General features: G+C 38.3%; 2 protein-coding genes across 3 annotated transcripts; both read left to right on the top strand.

The window, feature by feature from the left end:
- The first annotated feature begins 757 nt into the window (after positions 1–757).
- rdh5 (retinol dehydrogenase 5 (11-cis/9-cis)) lies at positions 758–3,674 on the top strand. The gene is made up of 6 exons (XM_028576522.1): positions 758–886; positions 1,101–1,168; positions 1,324–1,646; positions 1,760–2,018; positions 2,544–2,707; positions 3,264–3,674. Exons 2-6 carry the CDS (start codon positions 1,137–1,139, stop codon positions 3,482–3,484), a joined length of 999 nt encoding a protein of 332 aa, XP_028432323.1. The 5' UTR covers positions 758–886; positions 1,101–1,136; the 3' UTR covers positions 3,485–3,674.
- A 3,108-nt stretch (positions 3,675–6,782) lies between these two features.
- gls2b (glutaminase 2b (liver, mitochondrial)) lies at positions 6,783–21,833 on the top strand. Of its 2 annotated transcripts, XM_028576217.1 has the most exons (18): positions 6,783–7,024; positions 7,712–7,811; positions 7,900–8,021; positions 10,011–10,140; positions 10,526–10,605; positions 11,638–11,801; positions 13,326–13,384; positions 14,286–14,318; positions 14,429–14,487; positions 14,642–14,708; positions 15,353–15,403; positions 15,540–15,716; positions 15,878–16,009; positions 16,535–16,627; positions 16,713–16,774; positions 17,138–17,214; positions 19,886–19,949; positions 21,016–21,833. In XM_028576217.1, the coding sequence occupies exons 1-18, from the start codon at positions 6,852–6,854 to the stop codon at positions 21,170–21,172; spliced, it is 1,800 nt and encodes a 599-aa protein (XP_028432018.1). In that variant the 5' UTR covers positions 6,783–6,851; the 3' UTR covers positions 21,173–21,833. The 2 variants fall into 2 exon arrangements, with proteins under 2 accessions (XP_028432018.1, XP_028432019.1); XM_028576218.1 differs by lacking the exons at positions 6,783–7,024; positions 7,712–7,811; positions 7,900–8,021 and adding an exon at positions 8,458–8,549.
- Positions 21,834–22,046: the final 213 nt, after the last annotated feature.

Below are 22,046 nucleotides of genomic sequence, written 5' to 3'. Positions count from 1 at the left end.
GAGGAAAAAGGTAAGATAATATATATAATTATCTTTCTTCCCAACAAATTACAAAATACTTCTTCCTTGCGTGCTCTGGGTCTTTTTCTACATATTAACTTATGTAATTAAATTTAATTAATGATCACATTTTTTTTATAGCAAACAGTAATTAAGGTTTTACATTTGATTAGTTTTACATGATCAAATTACATTGACTTATATGAATATTTGAGGTATTCTGGTATATTTCGCAGTATGTATTAACTAGTGTTGTGAAATTGAATTTGCTTAACCTGAGTTGTAATTTTTCAGGATCAATTATGTTTTAATGAATGCTCTCATGCAAAGGTTAACAGCATGGGTACTGTATGTTATTTAAGTCTTCAGGTAATTTTGATATCAATGACAACACAACCTATAGAGGTATCCTTTTCTCACTAATAAGCCAGAAAACTAATTTAGTTCAGCAATGGGCAGCTTAAGCAGCTCTGTCACGGGCATTACATTTATGCTTCAAAACAATGCACCCCTCCCTCCTCGGGTCCCCCTCCCTCACAAATGCCTTTTTGTTTCTTCCATACAAGTATTATGCAAAGATTTCTCATGTGCCCAAAGCAGTTCTGTATGGACCTTTTTCACAGCAGACATTTTTGACTTGTCATAGTAGGAAAAACACAGCTGAAATTGATAACCTCAACGATGGCTCCATTCCATCAAGTGTCCCAGTAAGCTATTTCAGTGAGTCAGCATGAACAATACCAGGGTCTCTCCTAAGTGGAATGCAGCCATCATTAATGGTTTAATACCAGGGCCTCTCCTAAGTGGAATGCAGCCATCATCAATGATTTTGAATACACCTTTGCTTTTTCTACTATGACATGTCAACATGTCTGCTGTTTAAAAGGTCTCCCCTCGGTGAACAAACTCATTGTATCCCATACTTATCAGAAAGATTCAATAAACCCTAACATGTTATTAACTTGAGTAGGGATTTGGTTATGGGCATTCCTGAAATAAGTCTGTATATTTCTACTTTCCATTCCTGACTAATCGGATTTGGCATTTTGCAATGTAACATTTGCTCAACCTGTTTTTTCAACATGCGCTAAATCCTCCAGTTGACCAAAAACCCCACTTCTAATCCTGGAAGCAGCATGGATATGCAGTTTGTCTACGACCTTTTAGGGTAAGAATTACCAATGCTACACTGTGATTTTGGCAGTCATTTGGCAGCTGTAGCTTAACCCTATAGCCTCCAAGCTTACACATCTAGAATATTTTTCTCAAAGTCAAATCCCTGCCTTATTCTTGTCCAAACTTCTCCTCTCTGTTTTCTTTCAGGGAAAATGCTTGGTCATACATTAGTGCTACCTTTGTCGTGATGTGGATTATTGTGTGGCTGTACAGAGACAGCCTACAGATTGAGGACATCTCTAACAAGTATGTCTTTGTGACCGGTTGCGACTCGGGCTTTGGAAACCTGCTATGTAAGAAGCTTGACCGTAGGGGTTTCCGCGTGCTGGCTGGCTGTCTAACAGAAAAGGGAGCTGATGACCTGAAAAGAGTGGCGGGGCCTTATTTAAAGACTGTCCTGCTGGATGTGACCAATCAGGACAGCATCCAGAAAGCCATGGAGTGGACCAAGACTGAGGTTGCCGATAAGGGTAAGAGACGATGCTGCATTATTTAAATATAAGATGACGGAGTTATTCAAGTTTCACAAAGCAGATCTGTGACATAAAATATCATTCCGCCTTTTGTCTTTTATTTTTTGTAGGACTTTGGGGTATTGTGAACAATGCTGGATGCTCATTACCCATGGGTCCTTCAGAGTGGATGAGAGTGGAGGATTTCCATAGGACACTGAAAGTCAACATGAATGGAGTGATTGCCATGACGATGACCTTCCTGCCCCTCATCAAAAAGGCTCGCGGCCGTATTGTGAATGTGGCATCAGTGCTTGGCAGGGTAGCTGCAAACGGTGGTGGATACTGCATCTCCAAGTTTGCAGTGGAGTCTTTCTCTGACTGCCTCAGGTAAGACTTACACAAACTCAGCAACTTTAGATAAGAGTGTACTGTAACAACCTGTCTGCTTTCTTAAGCACCAAGAAAGTATTTGGTGGAACCAGTTAAACCTTTATTGTTATTAACTGAGAGAAGCAGAAACTCCCCCAAATCCTCAGTAATCCTATTCTTTCCCTTATTTAGAAAGACTTATTCTAAATATAAGAACAAATTCAATTTAAGTCATAATCTTCATAGCATCATTGTCCCATGACGGAGATCTAGTTTGCAGACAGGGTTTTATATTAAACAACAAAACAAACTGCCTAAGACATCTGCCAAGCAGAAAAATATTGGCTCATTAGACCAGACAGTCTTACTGCATTTATATGTACTACATCTATTGTTTTTTTGTTTCTTACTAAACCCATTTATGATATAAAAGGTTCATGCTAAAGGTTGCAGCCACTGTCACAAACTTCTTTCAAGCTCTGTTTATGTAATACTATGAACTGTCATGTACAATGCTGTTCTATGTGACATTTCTATTTTCAGGAGAGATATCAACTACTTTGGAATCAATGTGTGCATCATTGAGCCAGGCTTTTTCAAGACCGCAGTGACAAGCTTGGAACCCCTCGAGAAGGAGCTGCATCGCCTGTGGAACCAGCTCAGCCCTGAAGTACAAGCCAGCTATGGAGACAAGTACCTTGATAAATGTAAGTAGACTGCTAATCTTTATTTGGACTCATAATGCAAACTATGAGTAACTAAGCATCGCTTCACTGGTTTATTTAAAATGTTACAAAAAAACAAAAGTCTGTCTCTGTTTTGGGTTTGGGATTCACAATCAAAAGACACCTTTTAAAATCTCATTCCTATACTGAAAGTTATGATGTTTTTAAAGTATAGTATGAGGTTAGTCACAATGTAATGTGAGTGTATGCTAATCTTTCTAAATATGTCCCCTATTTAGCAATGAATGCCAAAATGTGGAAAGCGTTCATATTTTTCTGTATTTCTATATAAAAAATATAAAAACTCTATGCTATGCTGTACCTGAAGACAACATAACATTTCCAATCAAATCAAAAAGATACTGTCACATACTTTTTAACAACATTAAGGCAATGTAGGAATTTAAAATATCATGAATCCCACTCAATATACAAAACATTCATTTGGAGGTGAAGTAATAAAAAAAAATCCCCTAATTTAAACTTAAAATATTAGGTTTTATGCATGAAATATCTTTTCATTGCTTCTCATTTGAAGACATCAAGGTCCAGCGTTTGATCATGAATGCTATCTGCGACACCGACCTCACCAAAGTGACCAGCTGCATGGAGCACGCTCTGACTGCTGCCCACCCACGCACCAGATACAGCCCCGGCTGGGATGCCAAGCTTCTCTGGATCCCCCTCTCTTACATGCCTTCCTGTGTAGTTGACATTGGGCTGAAGTTGGTACTGCCTCGTCCTTCAAAGAGCGTGTAACTCATAATGACTTAAAAAAATTCTTTTAAAGTCCTCAGCCATTTTGTTTAATTTTGATGCAGTGCCAAGGTTGACTTAAATAAACTATATTTTGCCTTTCAAAACACCCATATTCCATATCTACATTGGCTATGCAATAATCTGATGTTGCTGTTATTATACTTATATGTGCATAATCTGCCATGTAGAAGTATTTAGGCAATATGAAAGATAATAATGAAACTGTATTGTATAATGTACTGTTTATTTTTTGTTTTGTTGTTACCATTGCCCTGTGCCTTTTAACACTGTTATTTATGTTGCTTGATATGGATGATGTTAAGTATCAGAGGCTAAATAAACAGGGTTTTCCTATGAAGAAACTCTCAGAATGCAATCCAGCATATCATGGACACAAATCAAATAAATAGCTAAAAGCTTTACCATGGAAAAATTACACACACACACAACTATGTGCAGCCCCATCATGGTGGTTTCTAAATTATTTTGTTTGATGTGAACAACAATGCATACATGAAAACCTTCACATGTTGGTGATTTTGGTGAGTTTTGAGTTTTAGTTGAAGTGTTGCTCCATTTATGGGTTACGTTGTAACGTTGGTTCTCTGACCAGTACATATCGAATATGTAACAGTGGAGAGATAGTCTCGATACGATAGAGGAAACACTCTATGACCCTGGGGCTTAGGAAAAGTGGGGAATGAACATTTTAGATTTTACATTCTGTGTGTGAGTTTGTCAGATAAGGATCTGCTGTCTGTTAACTGAGAGGTAACATCAGAGGGCCATAGTCCTAAGGGATGGCTAAGGGTTTAACATCAAAAGGCTTTTGTCTTGTAGAAAGGTACATTAACATGACCTATGGTCTCAGGAAGGGCTTAATGTCCTTAATGCCTGATTGAATCAGCTTTAAATGAGATCAGCAATTGTTTCTTTGCTGTACTTGCTGGCCTTTAAGGCAAGACTTTCTGAAAGTCAGGACATAACATCTGTCCAGACCTTCTCTCCATGACTCATGAAGCAAAGAACCCTGATTCATCACACCATTGACCCTGCAATCTCTTCTGAAGAAATTCTACAGAAACCTTTTGATAAATTCAAAATCTGAAATTGGTTGAAAATCAGGAGAATTTTTAATTCAACAGCAAAATTGTGGTACAGTAGTGGCATGCCGCATGACATTATTGATGTTAGACATTTAATTGTTATTTTCGTACAGAGACTCACGCTGAAAGTCAGAAACACTAGAACAAACAAAGCTCCACCAGCATTCAGATTCGGTCCCTCTGCTTATAATTAGCGTCAGTTTATGTTCTGCAACATTGACTTTTTATCAGGTGGTTCTGAAAATTCACATAAGGTTGTGTAAAACCCCACAAGACATGATTTTATTGTCACTATTATGCGTTATTCTCTAAATAGTATACTATTTCATTTGCCTAGAAATCTAGACGCACCCTAGTGCAGGGTCTGGCTTGTCAGGCTACTATTTCAGTGTTAGTCTATGAAAACCCAAGTGAAAAAGTGTGTGCTGTGTATAAATATCACATGAAAAATCTCTCAAGTGCTGAAGGTGATGGTTCACTGAACATCTGATGTGGTGGGCACATTTGAACACAGGATCCAGTGTTGTTCCAAGGTTTTATTGTTGTCAGTGCAGGGAAAAGGTTTACACTGGTTGCAGGTGAATAATGGATGGTGGATGGATAGATATATGGATGTATGGATGATTTTGTATCAGTAATGTATCCACAGACTGCACTGCATCTACAATCTGTACTTGGGTTTTCTCTTAACTTTAAACAGGATTTCACTTGAAGGGTGGAGTTATAGAAGCTTGGAAAAGGGCGTGGTTTCAGTGCTGATTGATAGTCCATGAATGAGGCAGGTCAGGTGGAAACATGATATTTAACAATAATCTTCATCTCAAACTCATATTATATACACATTTAAGTCACCTGAGTAATATCTAAATTGTTCTGGTTAAAACATTATTTTTGTAGTTTTAATATATTTAGTATTTTATGTTTCACATACTTTTATGTCCACTCACATTTAATAATTGTTGCTGCACACAGTTAATTTAAGCTATCAGTTCAGTTAGTTATCAGTTACCATTGACAGAATGTGCTGAACAGGTTCAGCAGGTGGTGATCATTATAATAAACTGAGAAGCTTGTTGACTGACCAAGTGGTGTTACACAACAAGTCAAAGGCTTTCTTTCTTCCTGAAAAGATATGACAGGTGTGAGGTTAAATTATGATTTCATCATAGCTACTGTGTTCTGCTCTGATTTCATGGGTCTTTATTATTCATAATACTGAATCCCCTGATACCAACATTTGAAATGTACCCTGATTGACACCCATAAAGTCCTCATGGTAGCATCTTGCGATCCAAAATACATTTCTAGCCCCTGATTGGCTACTGTATCTGTCAGTCAAGAGACAGCTGCCACATGAGGTGGTGTGCCTATCATACAGACCCTCTGCTGCTTTCAAGTGCCCCTCGATATTTTTCTTATAACTTTATGGCGCATGTTTGGTCATTAATAACGAATGTGTCTAGTAGCCAAAGTGTTATTTTTTTATGTCATGTGTTGCAGAGCCACTTTATGTATACTCAAGTGCTTAAATGTGCTAAAAAAAAAAAAAAAAAAAAAAAAAAAAACTAGTGTTACTTACTTGGCAATAAATCATTTTCTGATTCTGATTTCTAAATATCAGGCACATAATTCAATTTTAAGAGGTAGGATCTAAGTACAAAAATTCATATATACTTTACTTGTACTTTACTTAAATATGTCAATATTCTGCTACTTCATAAGCTACTTCTCCTCCAACATATTCCAAAGAGAAATATTGAATGCCCACTTTTTAATACACATCATTTATTTAATACCTTTAGTTACTAGTTACTTTCCACATTCAGAATAATAATAAAACATTTAATCAACAAATAATTATAATGTAGTATTAGGACTAAATATAAGACTTTATTCCTTGTTAAAATTCACAAGCTACTTGGCATTATATATATATATATATATATATATATATATATATATATATATATATATATAAGGAGTAGTTACTTCCCAGCACTGGTTGTAACGATACAAGCTATAGTCCTACTATCGTTTAGGTTTGGCGAAGAAAAAAAAAAAGTTAATGAGTCGAAAGCACAAAATTCCCGACGACACTGAAGGCAGCAAAACTTGAGCCAGTCATATTAATGTCATTGACCTCGCAGGAGCCGCTGGAAAACAACTCTAAAAACACCAACTCCCCCCCCCCCAGCCAGCATATGTATGCCTACTATTCTTCACCGTCAAACCAAGCTGTCAGAGCAGATTTGTAGGCAACTATGCACTGTCTGAGAGCTCTGCGTCTGTCCTGCTCTGTACAACTGATCGTCAAACACACAGATGCGGTTAAGAAGGTTTTCATCTTCCAGCCAGCATGTTGTCTGAGCACGAAATCAACAACGACGTCCCAGCGACCACCGCCTACAGACTTGGATCATTTCCATCTGAAAATGTAAGTGTCTCTGTGTGTTAAACATCTCAGTGTCAACACCTGAGTGTCCTGTGGATTATTTTACAGGCAGCACATAATCACTGGGCCTTGTATTTGTATCACATATATTAAGACGCATTTAAAAAATATATATACTGTATATTAACAGTTTCTGCTACAAAGGTGGTCATGTCAGGCCTAGTGTCAGTTATCATGTGTCAGCTATAAATTAGGCAATCAGCACTTTGATGTGAGTGTTTTTAAAGCAGCTTGAGGTTTCCAACAGAGCGTAAAAGAGAGCAAATAACCTGTATACAAACCTGTCAAAAAAAAATAAAAAACATAAGAAATTTAAAAATAACCTGCAAAATTACCTATTATAATATATCAAGAGGAACAGCACTGAAAATCATAACACATACAAAATAAGTACGATGTTTTTCTGTCATTCTGACTTGTCTGTGAATGCATCTAAAGTGTATCTTGTTTCTTGTATAGGTCACATAATAGCAACATTAGCAGTTTACTTGCAGATCATTTTGCATGATTGAATGACCCAGCTGGGTAACGGTCGGTTTAACTAACTGAATTAGCAGTTTTAGAAGAAATCATTATCTCAGGTATGTCTTCTGTAGCCGTGTGTAAGTCAATAGCACGCAAGAATCGTCGCTTTCCTCTTTTTTGAGACTTTAATCTTCACTTCATCAGGAATGTCTATTCAAAGTTCCCCAGCACGGGAGTGGAAGACATGCTTTTCTACACCATCACAGAAGGAAAAGAGGATGTCCCCATTTCATACTTTACCTCAGTAAGAAGCTAAAGAAACATTCTATCTATCTATCTGTCTATCTATCTATCTATTATTGTGTTTTCATCTGTCCCCCTGTTGATTGCAGGCCCTGAAGAAAACCGGCCTTCATGCATCAGACCCTCGTCTAAAGGACTGCATGGAGAAGCTCCGACTGGCTGTGAAGGAATCTGTTCCTGAGGTGATGATGGACAGAGACCTTTTCCACAGGTGTGACAAGTGGAGGAGATGGGCAAGTGGTTAAGACTGAATTAGTCTCGCATTGCCAGACCTTCCTCCTCAGAGCTGTGGAGGAGGGTCTGGCGAGACCACACAGCATTACGGGATAGGAGAAAAACGTGCTCTGGTTTATTGGCATTCCTTTAAACCAATCACAATCGTCTTGGGCGGCGCTAAGCGTCAGACAGAGCCACGGTGCCTCTGCAAAATAGCCTCGGGAAGGAACTTGTTTTGGTGGAACATGTACGTTCAAAAGTTGTTTTAATCATGCAACAGAAAACTCAGATTGGACAGATAGTCTAGCTAGCTGTCTGGATTTACCCTGCAGAGATCTGAGGAGCAGTTAACCATAGTCCTCACAAATCCACTGGAGTTTTAAATGCCAACACAAAGAAAGAGGAAGGTGACGGACATCCGGACAAAATAAGGGACATCCGGCGGAATTTCCAGCGGCACCTCAGCAATCCCAGGAATAAAATGTTGTCGATATAGACTAGGACTGAATCAAACAATCAAATGGTTAGTTCACCCAAACTGCAACTATGTAAATGCAAATGTAAAGGAATAGTTCACCCCAAAACACAACTTGCTGAGATTTTACTGGCTCTACCCACTCCAATGCAATCAAGCTCTGTTGTGTTTAGTTTGTGGTGTTCAAAGCACCAAAATATTTCCGATTAGAATGACACTGTTACAAATTATAACCCACCACAGACCTTATTGCTTCAAGTGCTCTCCTCAATTCAGAGGGAGGACACAGCTCACAACATAGACTGTGATCATCTTAAAAGCTGTCCATTTGTATTTGGTACAGGGTTTTATTCATCTAGAGACTTAAGGTGAACACATTATACATTATATTTTCAGTACAAGACTTGGGAAGTTTTTTTAAGTCAGCAGTAAAATCTTAACCGCAATGCTATGGCACAGATACTCATTGTCAGTTTTATTTTCTGTGTACTTTTTCAAAAGCCTACAAATTATGAATGCATTTTCTATTCATACATAAACTAATAGATTCTAATACAGCAGCTCAGCAACTCAAACGCAGGGACACACATGGTAACATTTGGGCAACTTTTAACAAGGAACAGGGCAACAAGTTCAACATAATTGACAGGCAATGTAACAATTGATTTTTCTCCAAAGTTTCTGACTTTGTTGCCATTTTCTGGGAGTGTTGCACTTCTACAGTACAATGCCCCTGTATGGACAAATGGACTTGTATCTCATAGCTGGCTGTCTCATGGTGTTTTGTTTTCCATTCACTACCCTGTGCAGGCATGATGAGACCAAACTATTTTTAGACTGACCTTCCGACAACAATCCTTTCTAATGAAGCATTTGTTGTATGTGACCTGCTGCATGATTGTCTCTGCCTTTCTTTTTATCCTCCCTTGTCTTCAACACATACTTGACCTTAGTTATTATAAGTAATTTATGACAAGTTTAAGAACAATCTGAAGAATTTGGAGGAAGTCAGAACTGCAGGAGGTTGACACAGTACCATGAACACATTTGTAATAATATGTAATTGAATTAATACTTTTGTGAATTTTCTTGTCACTGTTTTCTCTGTTGATTAGTATATAGCTAGCCAAAACAAGTCAATAAACATTCATGTCAACACTTCAGTAAAAGCTAACAGGTGTGCATAGAAAGTCATAAGTTGTACTACATGTGGTGAACTATTCCTTTAACTTGATTAGCCAAAATTAGGAGGTGTGAAAGCCAGTGTTGTGTAGTTAGTGTGTGTGAGGACATGCCAGCTTTATTTACTGTCATGTTGATCAAAGCAGAGGCCCAGCACTAAGACTGGAAGTTGGCAGCTGCTGCTCTTACACCAGGGAATGCACACACACACACACACACACACACACACCACATTGTTGCACCATTGTTACAGTACTATCAAAAGAAAATATTTCATTTTCCGTAAGTGCTCCTGAGTGCCTCTGCATTATGTTGTTTTTCTTTCAGGTGTGTCGGTGGAAACATTGTCCTGCTGATCCAGGCCTTCAGAAAGAAATTTATCATCCCTGAGTTTGACGTGTTTGCACAAAAAATAAATGAAATCTACAACACAGTGCAAAGCCAAAGGGATGGGAAGGTATGCATTCATTGTTTGTTTGCATAGAAATGGAAAATAATGTTATCATTACTAGGTTCTTTTGAAGAGTATGAATGTAGAAACATATGGCATAATGTAACTATTTCACATATTGTGAAGTACTGTATATGGTATAGTCAAGAACAATCTACAGTTAAAAATTTGGCATATCTTTCTTTGAAATCATATTAAACTTCTTACTGTTTCCCTCCTTCAAATTGTATACTGAAGAAATTATGAGACACAACATGCCTTAGTTACTCTGTCTTCCTGCTCATAAAAAATCACTTTCGCCTCCTCTGCTGCAGTGCTTTTAGTTGTGACACTCCATCATGTTAAACTGACTTGTTGGTTACTGTGTTTCTCTTGTCTATTCTGGCTTTAGGTTGCAGACTACATCCCCCAGCTGGCCAAGTTTAGTCCAGAACTGTGGGGTGTGTCTTTGTGTACAGTGGATGGCCAGAGGTAAGAATTACAGAGTTGTACTTGACAACAAAAAGAAACACCACCACCAAGGTCTATTTGGTAGCTTTTGTGGAGCTATATATTGTTTTCCCACTCGACATTGAATTCTAGATATTTCAATAAAAGATTTTCTGAGCACTTTAAAGACTTCTCATCCTTTTTGGCTTAAAAGTTAAGATTATTTTGATTTGACTGATGCTGAGGAAGACTGATGATGATATGATCTAAAGCTCCAGAACACCTACTGAATGGACCTTGTGATGAGATTGTTATATATTATTGTTATTTCCAAGATTAAAGGGATATTTGTGATATTTTGAAGTGGGGTTCTATGAGGCACTTATCCATAGTCAGCGTATTACCTACAGTAGATGGTCGGCATGTCAGCAGTTTGGAGAAGCAGACAGGAGTACCGACACGGAAGCTAAGCAATGTACTGCTGTGGACGGGGGCAGCAGCTAAATATATTTTAGCCACCTAAAAAATGGCCCACCCAAAAAAGCAATATCAGTTTAAGTGCAACCTTCTATGCACTCAACTAGGGAGTTGCTGTCTACCGCTGCCTCAATCAGATCATTTGTTTGTGTTATTGTGTGACTTTGGTGAATCCGAGCTAACCCTTCGAAACACCCAAGTCACACAATAACACAAACTGACTAACTGATCGAGCCAGCAGTAGACCACCAGCTCTTGTGTTCTGCAGGGTTTTTGTCAGAGGAATCTGGTGGCCCCATCCACAGCAGTACATTGCTTAGCTTCCTTGTCGGTACTGTCCCTTTAAGAATGAACTTTTGATCTCAACAGATTTGTCATTTATTGAAGGAATTAACTTGTTTTTCTTCTGTCACAGAGTTGAGACTGTTTTCTTATATTGATGCAGTTTAGTTTTTAAGCAGTGTTGCTGCTGAATAGCCAGCTCATATGACTGAGCAATACTGCCAGAGAAGCCTAATGCACCTTCCAAGTGTGACTATCAAAGTGAATCTGTTTTATGTTCAGTGAGACTGCAAACTTTCTGTCTTTTTTCACCAGGCACTCAGTAGGCGACACCAAGCAGCCGTTCTGCCTGCAGTCCTGTGTGAAGCCCCTGCAGTACGCCATCGCCGTCCACGAGGAGGGATCAGAGAGGGTTCATCGTTATGTTGGCATGGAGCCCAGTGGATTCAAGTTCAACATGCTCTCGCTCGATGATGAAGGTGTGTAAGGCCTCATCACTGTCCTGTTGTATTGTAAAAGCTTACATGATGTGATGCTCGAAATCTATGTAAGATATCTATATGATTTACTGACTGCATCAGTGCTATTACTCACTGGATGGATCAGCTTCCTCCAGCTGAATCTGAGAATTGTTCCATCACATTTTTTACCACATCATATATTTTTTATCCCATCTCATCTAATTTAGTTGTTCCTAATTTATTTATTTTTTTATTATAGACTGAACAAACAATTGATTGATCATTAAAAAAAAAAATTGACAGAGGGTACAAGAAATCCTTCCCATCCCTGTGTCCATACAGGCCTTGAATGCTGATGACAGGAGGCGCTATCTGCTGCTGTTGTTGACAAGTCCATTACCTTACCTTAGTGGCGAAGATGATTATGATGAGGATGATGATGATGAGAATGATGAGGATTATGATACAGTGACAGTTGTGCTTTTTTAATATGAGACATAGAATATTATATTAGTGGTGATGATCTTACGTGATGATGCTGATGTCCAGATTTATATGTTCTTTTGACGGTAATGCATATTACATTGGTAATGGTGATGTTGACAATATTCAATGTTCATGATTATATTTATAGTCTCTGTGCAGTGGTTCTCAAAGTGGGGTCCTTGAAGGGTTTCCAGGGTGTCCCCAACAAAAAGGGGAATCATTTATTTTCACTATAATTTCATCCATAAGTAACACAATGACAGAATGCATGACTGATTTGCCAAGGTGCCCTTGAGCAAGGCACCAAACCCCCCCCAACCACTCAGGGCGCCTATCCAGTTGCAGCCCATTCACTCTGACATCTCTCCATTTGTGCATGTAAAAGGACCTGAGCATGTGTGTGTGTATTTCAGGCCTGTGTGTAGTGTGTAATAACAACAGAGCGTAAATTGAAAATTTCCCAACTGGGGATTAATAAAAAGTATAAATTATTAAAATTAAATTATTTTGCTCATGGATTTCATTCACTTTCTGTAATATAACATCTAAAAGCAAAAATTCTATCAGGTAGGGTACCCTGGGACAAAGTCTTGATGGGGGTCCGTGGTCTAATTTTAGGGTTCTTTGATGTAAAAAAGTTTGGAACCACTGTTCTAGAGGATCCATAGGTGTAAGCCACCCTGGGCATGTGTTTATGTCAACTGTTGTATGTTATATTGTGTGCTTTATGTTTTGCTATGCGTTGTTACACTTGCTACTGCACAATTTGCTCACTCTGGGCAAAATAATAAATTGAGTTGATTGACTTGACTTGAGGTTAATCAATAACGAAAATAATTATTGGTTGCAGAACCTAGCATGCTCTTATCAGCAGTGGTTACTTTTATTGTACTACATTTTTGTGTTTCTGTTTTTCCCAAGCAAGACCATAGCTGAATTACAGCATGTGGAGCACCTCTGACTAAATATTAAACTTCAATACAACAAAAACATTTTTTAAGAGACAACACCTCATTAACATCATCATGTGTCTTATCTCATTGTCCTTTCTCCCAGATAAGCCCCACAACCCCATGGTGAATGCTGGAGCCATAGTGATCAGCTCTCTTATCAAGGTAAACAGATGGACATGTAAGGCCTGGTGTGTGATAGTTGAGTCAGCACATACAGTAAATCACTATTTAGTAAAAAGTCAGTGACACAAATATGTTGTTGACACAGGTTGGATTTTGGCACTGTTTCCATTTTTTATATTTACAAAATGATCCATGTGTCCCATGGGCAAGTTTGTGGAATAGCATTAAAGTTTGCTGCACTCCACACATGAAAAGCAAAATCATTGATTGTAAAAGGACAAATCATTTGAACATACTAAAATGTTTTCTGCCTACATTTATTTTTGTGTTTTTTTTAAAACTAAAACACTGCCAAATATTCAACCTAATTCTGGAAAAATATTCCTCTTGTTTTTGTTTTATAGTAAATCAGTGACTTATTTTAAACTAGAAGACACTCTTTGTCTATTTGTGATGCGGATCTGCACCAACATTTTATGGGTTCTTCCTTGGCCCATGCTACACCTCTTCAACTAAGTTTCATTAATTGGGCCAGTAGGTGTTCTGTAATCCTTCTGACAGACAAACAGACAAACTGAGCCGAAAACCTTGGCAGAGGTAATAATGAACTATGTTCTAGTATGGAGCCTGCAGGTTGTTGAGTGAGTCTGTTGATGTGATGATGATCTTCATGACAAAGCCTGGGGGAAATGTCATAAAGCAACAGTAACCAGTTATTAATATATCTTCAAAACATCCAAATGTATGAAATAAATTTGAGAAATGTTATTGACTGAATATGGCTGCTTTTCTCAAACATATTCAAAATGTGTCTTGTAGATTTAAATCAGAAAAACAGTATTATGTTATAGTTAAGTTGTCTGTCGTACTGTTTTGTGAAATTCTCCCTGACTTCTACCTACTAAATTATGCAATCAGTGACGCTTGTTTGGTTTTTCAGCCTCGTTCAAATAAGGCAGAGAAGTTTGACTATGTAAGTAGAGTGCCTCTTCTCTTTTAACATTATGGATATGATACTGAGGGTTGATTTTGTCAGTAGTCAGAGATGCTGCAGTACACAAAATGTTGTCTTTGTTCACCTAGGTTATGGAGTATGTGAAAAAGATGGCAGGCCAAGAGTATGTGGGATTTAGCAATGCCATGTGAGTGTACTATCGATTAAATTTGAGGTATTTTAAGTTAATAATCATCCTTTAGCACACCTTATTGAAAGAGAGTGTTGGGCAAATTGCCTGTCCACTGCTCTATTGCATTATTGATGTTTCGGTATTGACCCCTTCTGCAATTCTGTCTCAGGTTCCAGTCAGAAAAAGAGACAGGCGACAGAAATTTTGCCATCGGATACTACATGAAAGAGAAGAAGGTCAGCCACAGAATGCTGAAATATGTGGGATTAGAAATGCTTTTGATTTGCTGTTGCATCAGTTCAAGATAAAGCTTAATGTTTACATACCAACTCTGTCCACCTGAGTGTTTTAAATCACATGTTTTTTATGTCAGACTTCTTCAAAGATACGTACATATTATTACTGTATTTGAATTAAATTCAAATTTAATTTTAAAGTGTAGCAATTCTATATCTGAAAAAAATAGATATCATTGTTGTCCGATAAGAACACATTTTCTTAATTTAATTTTTTCAGGATGTGTTTAGGAATTCCAGGATGGTTTCATCATAATAGTCTCTTGCCACGGAATACAATTTATTTTTTTATTTGACCCTCTATCCATTTTTGCTACCATCATCAATTTGCTAGACCAACGATTTTTGAGGCCAACTGGAATTCCTTCTCCATTGCGTCTCTGTACATCCCCCACACCCCTCTGTGCAATCGGCACTTTATCATGTTAGAGGTGTTATCCATTGCCCTTTGACCATATTTGAGGGGCCAGACTACCTGACCAAGATATTCTTGAATTCTGGTTGAGAAATCATAGTTTATTTTAACAGTGGCCAGCATACTTCAGTCAATCAAATAGTCACGATGATCATATTTCCTTCACCAGTGTTTTCCTCCTGGAGCTGATATGATCGATGCGCTAGACTTCTACTTCCAGGTAAAATGTTCTTTCATGAATGGAGCAAGTATCATTACAGTATATCGATACTCTTGTGTAGCCTGATATTGATTTAACTGTACATGAAAATCGATTCAGTAGTTTTGACCATGAACTGATCCTCTTTTGGTCATAGCTTTGCTCCATCGAGGTGACCTGCGAATCAGGAAGTATCATGGCTGCCACTCTGGCCAACGGAGGGATCTGTCCAATCACAGGCGAGCTTGTCCTGAGTGCCGAGGCAGTGCGAAACACTTTGAGTCTCATGCACTCATGTGGCATGTATGACTTCTCTGGCCAGATGGCTTTTCATGTGAGCAACAGTAGGAAGTGACTGTACTATCACACCACCCGTCTGACACAACAGAAATAAAAGATAAAGTAGTGTTCAGTGTGATCATTTCGCCTACGCTGTGAAGGAAATGTTTGTTCATTGAATGAGCTGAAACAAATTCCACATCTCTCATCTTTTAGGTGGGCTTGCCCGCCAAATCCGGGGTGTCCGGTGCCATTCTGCTGGTGATCCCCAACGTCATGGGAGTGATGTGTTGGTCTCCTCCTCTGGACAGAGTTGGAAACAGCGTCCGGGGAATACACTTCTGTCAGGTTAGACCAAGATGTTACAGTTTTTCATTTTGCATTTAGACTGTTTGTGGTAAAGGAGAAGATGCTTAAAGGCACAATGAGTAGGATTGTATTCATAGACTCAAAAATAATCTGTCTCAGTTATCACTTACGACCCACTAGATGTGTGCGGCAGTGTCTGTATCTGCAGAGGCCCTGCACTCAATTTATTGCATTTCTGGGCATCAACCTTTTCAAAAACATGGCGACTAGGTGCCAGATCGTAATCACGCATAGGAAGCTAAGTAATGGCATAAAATCTCCTGTGATGTAGCAGCTCCAGATTTTTCATATCAGTGACTTCATGGATCTGAATTATTTTTGTTAAACCTTTGTTCGTCTTGTCCTGTTTTCTTTTGTTTTTTTTACATTAAACTAATTGCAAACAATTTGCTATATATATAGATTTGTCTTAAAGCATAACTAGCATCATATATGCATAAATAATATACAAGTCCTCCAGTGTTTTCCTCCTCTAACAATTATACCGTATGTCATCACCCTCAGGAGCTCGTTTCACTCTTCAATTTCCACAACTATGACAACTTGCGGCACTTTGTCCAGAAGCAGGACCCTCGCAGACCGGATGGAGATGACAGGGTTTGTTGCTTTGTTAGTTTGTTCTTGCTGGTGTGTTTACTGCGTTTTCAGCCTCTATGTTTATGTTATTTCCCTGTATTTGCAGAACAAGTCTGTTTTTAATTTGATGTTCGCCGCCTACAGTGGAGATGTGTCTGCCCTGAGAAGGTACATCACCAGCAAACCTGGTTATTTTTGTCCTGTTTAACACATGGCCTTCATAATGTTAACACCATGCGTGGGTACTAAAAAACATACAGATGGGTGCAAAGTGTGTAAGTAAAGTGAATTGCTTCAATGCTGCTTGGCATAGGTTTTCCAGATGTAAAGGGTACTTTCTTTATTTATGTCTGGTTTGTCTATTAATCATACCGGTACGTGCATGTTGATTAGCTCAAATTCAAGCACAATGCTGAAATATATGTTCGTAGTTTTATTTTTATATTACTATGTGGAAAAAGGACATTTTCTTTCAATTTTATGTATCAAAAAAAAAGTTTTGGTGAACTGTACTTTTATTTATTCCTTCAGGTTTGCTCTCTCATCCATGGACATGGACCGGAAAGACTATGATTCTCGAACAGCTCTTCATATCTCTGCAGCAGAGGGTGAGCTCCAAATGATCTGTTCATCTGTGGTCCTGATGTAGTGACTGAGCAACACTAAATCAGTTCCACAGGCGAACTGTGAAGCAGTCAGGCAGCAAATCTCTTTGACCAAAAATAATATATAATATAATATCCTAACCATCCTCCACGTCTGTCTAATTTGTGTCTCACTAAATCAGTCGTACACACAGTCCTGTCCAACCTTTATCTGTGGACTTGTGTGCGGTTCAAAATCCACCAAGTAGGCAAGGAGAGGATTTAAAAGTTTAACAAGTATTTATTTAAGTAAAATCCTAAGAGCATAAACGTGTACACGGGTCCGAGTTGAGCAGGCACACAGGCTTCTCACAGTGCTGCTTTCTGCACGTACAACAGTATCCTTTTCTCATTTTGCATGACTAAGCTGTCAAAGTGCTCTTCCACTAAACACACTAAACGCACAATACTATTCAACTATAATTGTATCCTCATATATCATAGCCAGCTTGACTGATTATTTTTATTTCTTACACTTGTTAAGCTGTTTGTATGCACAAAAACGTAATGCGTAATGTGTAATGCATTGTTATTAACTGGTATTGCTAACAATAGCTAACGTGGCTAGAGCTAACCCCACAGTGAAAATTCGACTTGTTAAATGGAACACAAGCAGCTCAGAGGGACATCGAGGGTCATTCCCAGCTCTGGCTTCCAAGTTCCAAGTTCCATGGAACACATTATATGGGCTGTGTGCATCTCTCTGATCCTCCTTTTAGCTTTGTTGCACCTGTTAAGGTGGGAGATGTTACATCTTTATCATTCTTATTGGTTTATGAATTCATAAATTATAGTTTCAGCAAAGCTCCACCCAACTTCAACCTGAGCAGAGATGTCATTTTCCGGAGTAAAAACACCTGTGTGGGTGTTCAGGGCCTTTTCCTTAGTGTGTACTATGGGCTCTTCTCATTTCTCTATTTTGTGCCTCCTTGTCTCATCTCTTCTCTGTCCTCCTGCCTCTGACCCCAGAAATCAATCTCAGCATGCCATCTTGACAGATGTCTCAATTCCTAAAATGAATCTTGAGGAGAGGTGAGGCTTGCCAGAGGAGCTGTCAGTGAGGATGCAAAGGTGTTAAGTCTTTTTGGCACCCGTGACGTATAAAAGAGGGGGGGGGGGCACACAGCTGGATTGTACAAACCATGGCAACATCATATTTAATTGACGTCACTTTAAAATGACAGCTCCGAAGCACGTATGTCTCAAGGATGTACAAACTGAGAAATGACGAGTGGTTTGTGTTATAAAGTTGAGCTGGTAAAACATTAGTCTTGCTTTGCCAGACCTTCCTCCACAGCGCTGCGGAGGAGAGTCTGGCTATCACAATCGTCTTGGGCAGTGCTAAGCGCCAAGCGGAGCCACGGTGCTGCTGCAAAATAGCCTCGGGAAGGAACTTGTTTTGGTGGAACATGTGTACGTTCAAAAGTTGTTTTAGTAGTGCAACAGAAAACTCAGATTTGACAAATAGCTAGTCTAACTAGTTGTCTGGATTTACCCTGCAGAGATCTGAGAAGCAGTTAATCACAGTCCTCATAAATCGACCGGAGTTTAAAATTACAACACAAAGAAAGCGGAAGGTAATGGACATCCAAAAACGGACATCCGAAAAGAGTGACATCCGGCGGAATTTCCGGCAGAACGAGAGCAATCCCGGAAGTGGAACGTCGTGGATATAGAGTAAAACACTAAACCTGGCATATTTCCTTTGGTTGGAGACACTGTAAACTCTGCTGGTAAACGTTGGTCAGCTTGTCAGGTCACGTCTGTCCCATCCTGTCCTGGTGGATAGAACCAGGTATAGCAGGTGAGACAATACTATAACAAGTCTGTCACTACCTGCCCCAACATGCTCGCTGTGGTTCTACAACGACAGCATGTAGCAAGTTACCAATTTTAGCTTTAAAATACTTTTTAATGAGGATTGGTTGACACAGCAACCCAAGAGCACCTTGATCACACACCCACAAACTTCAGTAAAACTTAGTTGAGAGGATAATTGTATTTTACTTGCATTGTATGCTCACAGCTGTAATTAGTGCAACATTAGTTTTCACTTCATTTGATTAACTACAGAGACGCAGTACCTTTGGCTCACATTGTACAAAACCCCTAATGAATCAGCTCACAGACCCTTACAGAGCACCATATGGTCAATTATTTATCTTCTGTTGTGCTCTAAGTTTAGTCACAGTACAGATTTAATGCCCCGCTGCAATGTGTTCAACAGTAACATTTTTCAAAAAGAGCCTTGTAATCTAGTCATTTGTTTACAAGATAAAAATGGAAGTAATTACAGTTTTCTTCCAAATGAAAAAGGCAGAGCTTTGCACTTTGCAATCTGATGCTGAGTTGGATTGTGACTGGAGGGAATAGTCATACACTTTTTTTTCCCCCCCGTGTAGTTTGTATTTTTAGCAGCTTTGTTTTCTCCACCCACAATGTGTCATGCTATTAGACAAACTTGTAAATCGTGAATATCTTGCTAGCTTGGGGCAGGAGGATTTTAAAGGGTATGTTGCTCTTGCATAGGTTTTTGACACCAAAGTCAAAACTGTGTTTTCTGAGTTATCAGAAAAAGATTGTGTCTTATCGAATTCTCCCAGATGGGAAACTATAAACTGTTGTCTTTTCTCAGGTCACATAGATGTGGTGAAGTTCCTGACTGACACCTGCAAAGTTGATCCGTTTGTAGAAGACAGGTGAGAACAGCATATGTTCATATCTTTTTATCCTTTAGCTTTGGATTTCTTCACTGCTCTTTATGTTTGGCCTTTGATCATGATCAAATATTTTAACATTTTTAGAAGCTTATTCTTTCTTATCTGTCCTCCAGATAAAATAATCTTAGTGGGACTACAGGGTTTGAAAAAATATTTGAATGAAAGTAAAGGTTTTTAATTTGACCTGAAAATGTACCATTATGTCTCACAGCAAGACATACAAACATAATCACAACCACATAGTGTAGGTACTTATCTCATTCTAGGGTGACCTCTTAACAGTCCAGGGACAGTGGATGACTTTTATGTATTATTAGTGTGCATTGTCCCTGATAAATAAAATAAATTCAAGTAAATTAAAGGATAATTCCGGTATATTTCAAGCTGTTGTATTTCCCATAAATGCGGCTATTGTGAAAACATTTTTTGACCCGGATGTAGAACCCTATGCCATAATCGTGGAATTTGTCTCTAATAACAGATTAACCTCAAAGTGTGAATACATTATGGTAGCCCACTTACTTGTTTATTGGTGCATTGAATAAAATGCAGAGGAGGACAAAATAGCATCTGTCTTCACAAAAATCATCTGTTGAGTGTTTGATAGTACGGCCTCAACTACTGCCAGAAAACGCTTAGTTATGTTGTTACCTTGGTTCACGGAGTGAAGAGACTCTTTTCCACCATACATATGGAATAAGTAAGAGTGTATACAGGAGAGAAGCCAGTTACCTGAGTTTGTTGCAAAACCTTTCAGTGCTCGGTTTTCATTTTGGGACTTTCGATTGAATATTGTCTTATTTCTTCATTATAGTTTTCTGTAAAATAGTGTTAAAATCTTCTGTCTCTTCTCGTGAGCTGGGTGTTTCATCACACCCCTAATTAATACAACCTAAGAGTGAACGTTTGAGCTTAAACTGTCTTTACCACATATTGTTAATCTATAATTAAATACTTAACTTTGCACAGTTGAAAATTCTCCTCCATGATTTATCTGCTGATTCCTCTCTTCATCTTTACCTTTTTATTACTTATTGCTGTGCAGGTGGGGGAACTTACCAGTCGATGACGCCATGCAGTTTGGACATGACGAGGTGGTGAATGTGCTGAAAGAATACCAGCAGGTCTGCAGGCAGCAGGAAACGCAGCACACGGAGATTGAGCATCCCCCGAAGCTGGACACCATCGAGAGCATGGTGTGATGGATTTGAATAGAGTCCCCACACTGTACCATGTCAGGGCATATGTGCAATCTGTCAAGTTTTTAAATATGAAGGTTCATTTGTAGCTCATAAAATGAGTTCCAAATTAAGACCAGAATATAACTTTATGAATATAAAATAACTATGCTGAAAAAGGAAAATATTCATGAGTGGAATGGAAAATGGTAGGAACATGCAAATAGAATATAAACTAGACAAGAAAATGCAATGCAAACAATAGGCAGAGAAATCACATCACAACAAGCCAATATAATACATTTGTGGGTTTGTGTAAACAACAACATATGCTGCAAACAGACTCTAATTTCAAATCAGTACTGCTGGAATACATCATCAACCGGGACTCAATGTTCATGTTATGGTAAGATTCATGTAGGGTCATATGTAGCAGAGGGTCTCAGCATTGTTGAAGAGGGATTTGATAAAAGATGGATATTTGTACTTGCAATGCTTCACATAACTTACAACATTTATAAGTACATTTTTACTGTTATAGTTTTACTGTTTTATTATTCTGTTGTGCCTTGTTATAAAATTTAAAAATGTAAAACTATGTTTGGATATAAAATCTCAAATTTGGCGTATTATAAAAGGGAAACAATGGAAGGGATTGTACCCAATAAACCTAATGTTGAAAATATTGTATATATTATGTTCTTCAGCTGTAAATAAGTGCACTGGAATTCTAATAATACATTATTATGCATGAAATTCCACAGAGTCATTTATGTGAAATATTTTGACATTGAAGACATCCATTAAACAAATTTATTTATCTGCAACCTGCAGTTTCATTTTGTTTTGATTTCATTATTATAAAATAGTATAAGGGTAGTCAATGCTTCATGCAGTC

This window comes from Perca flavescens, chromosome 4 (genome assembly GCF_004354835.1).
Source record: "Perca flavescens isolate YP-PL-M2 chromosome 4, PFLA_1.0, whole genome shotgun sequence".
Taxonomy (NCBI): Eukaryota; Metazoa; Chordata; class Actinopteri; order Perciformes; family Percidae; genus Perca; species Perca flavescens.
This window is presented reverse-complemented; position numbering and strand designations above follow the sequence as displayed.

Excerpts from the sequence above, each read along its gene's own strand:
- rdh5 (XM_028576522.1), top strand. The coding sequence starts at position 1,137 with ATGGATATGCAGTTTGTCTACGACCTTTTAGG. Across the intron at positions 1,647-1,759 it reads GACTGAGGTTGCCGATAAGG|GACTTTGGGGTATTGTGAAC; the intron begins GTAAGAGACGAT and ends TATTTTTTGTAG. Across the intron at positions 2,708-3,263 it reads AGACAAGTACCTTGATAAAT|ACATCAAGGTCCAGCGTTTG; the intron begins GTAAGTAGACTG and ends TCTCATTTGAAG.
- gls2b (XM_028576217.1), top strand. The coding sequence starts at position 6,852 with ATGCACTGTCTGAGAGCTCTGCGTCTGTCCTGCTCTGTACAACTGATC. Across the intron at positions 8,022-10,010 it reads GACAGAGACCTTTTCCACAG|GTGTGTCGGTGGAAACATTG; the intron begins GTGTGACAAGTG and ends TTTTTCTTTCAG. Across the intron at positions 14,488-14,641 it reads GTGGGATTTAGCAATGCCAT|GTTCCAGTCAGAAAAAGAGA; the intron begins GTGAGTGTACTA and ends ATTCTGTCTCAG.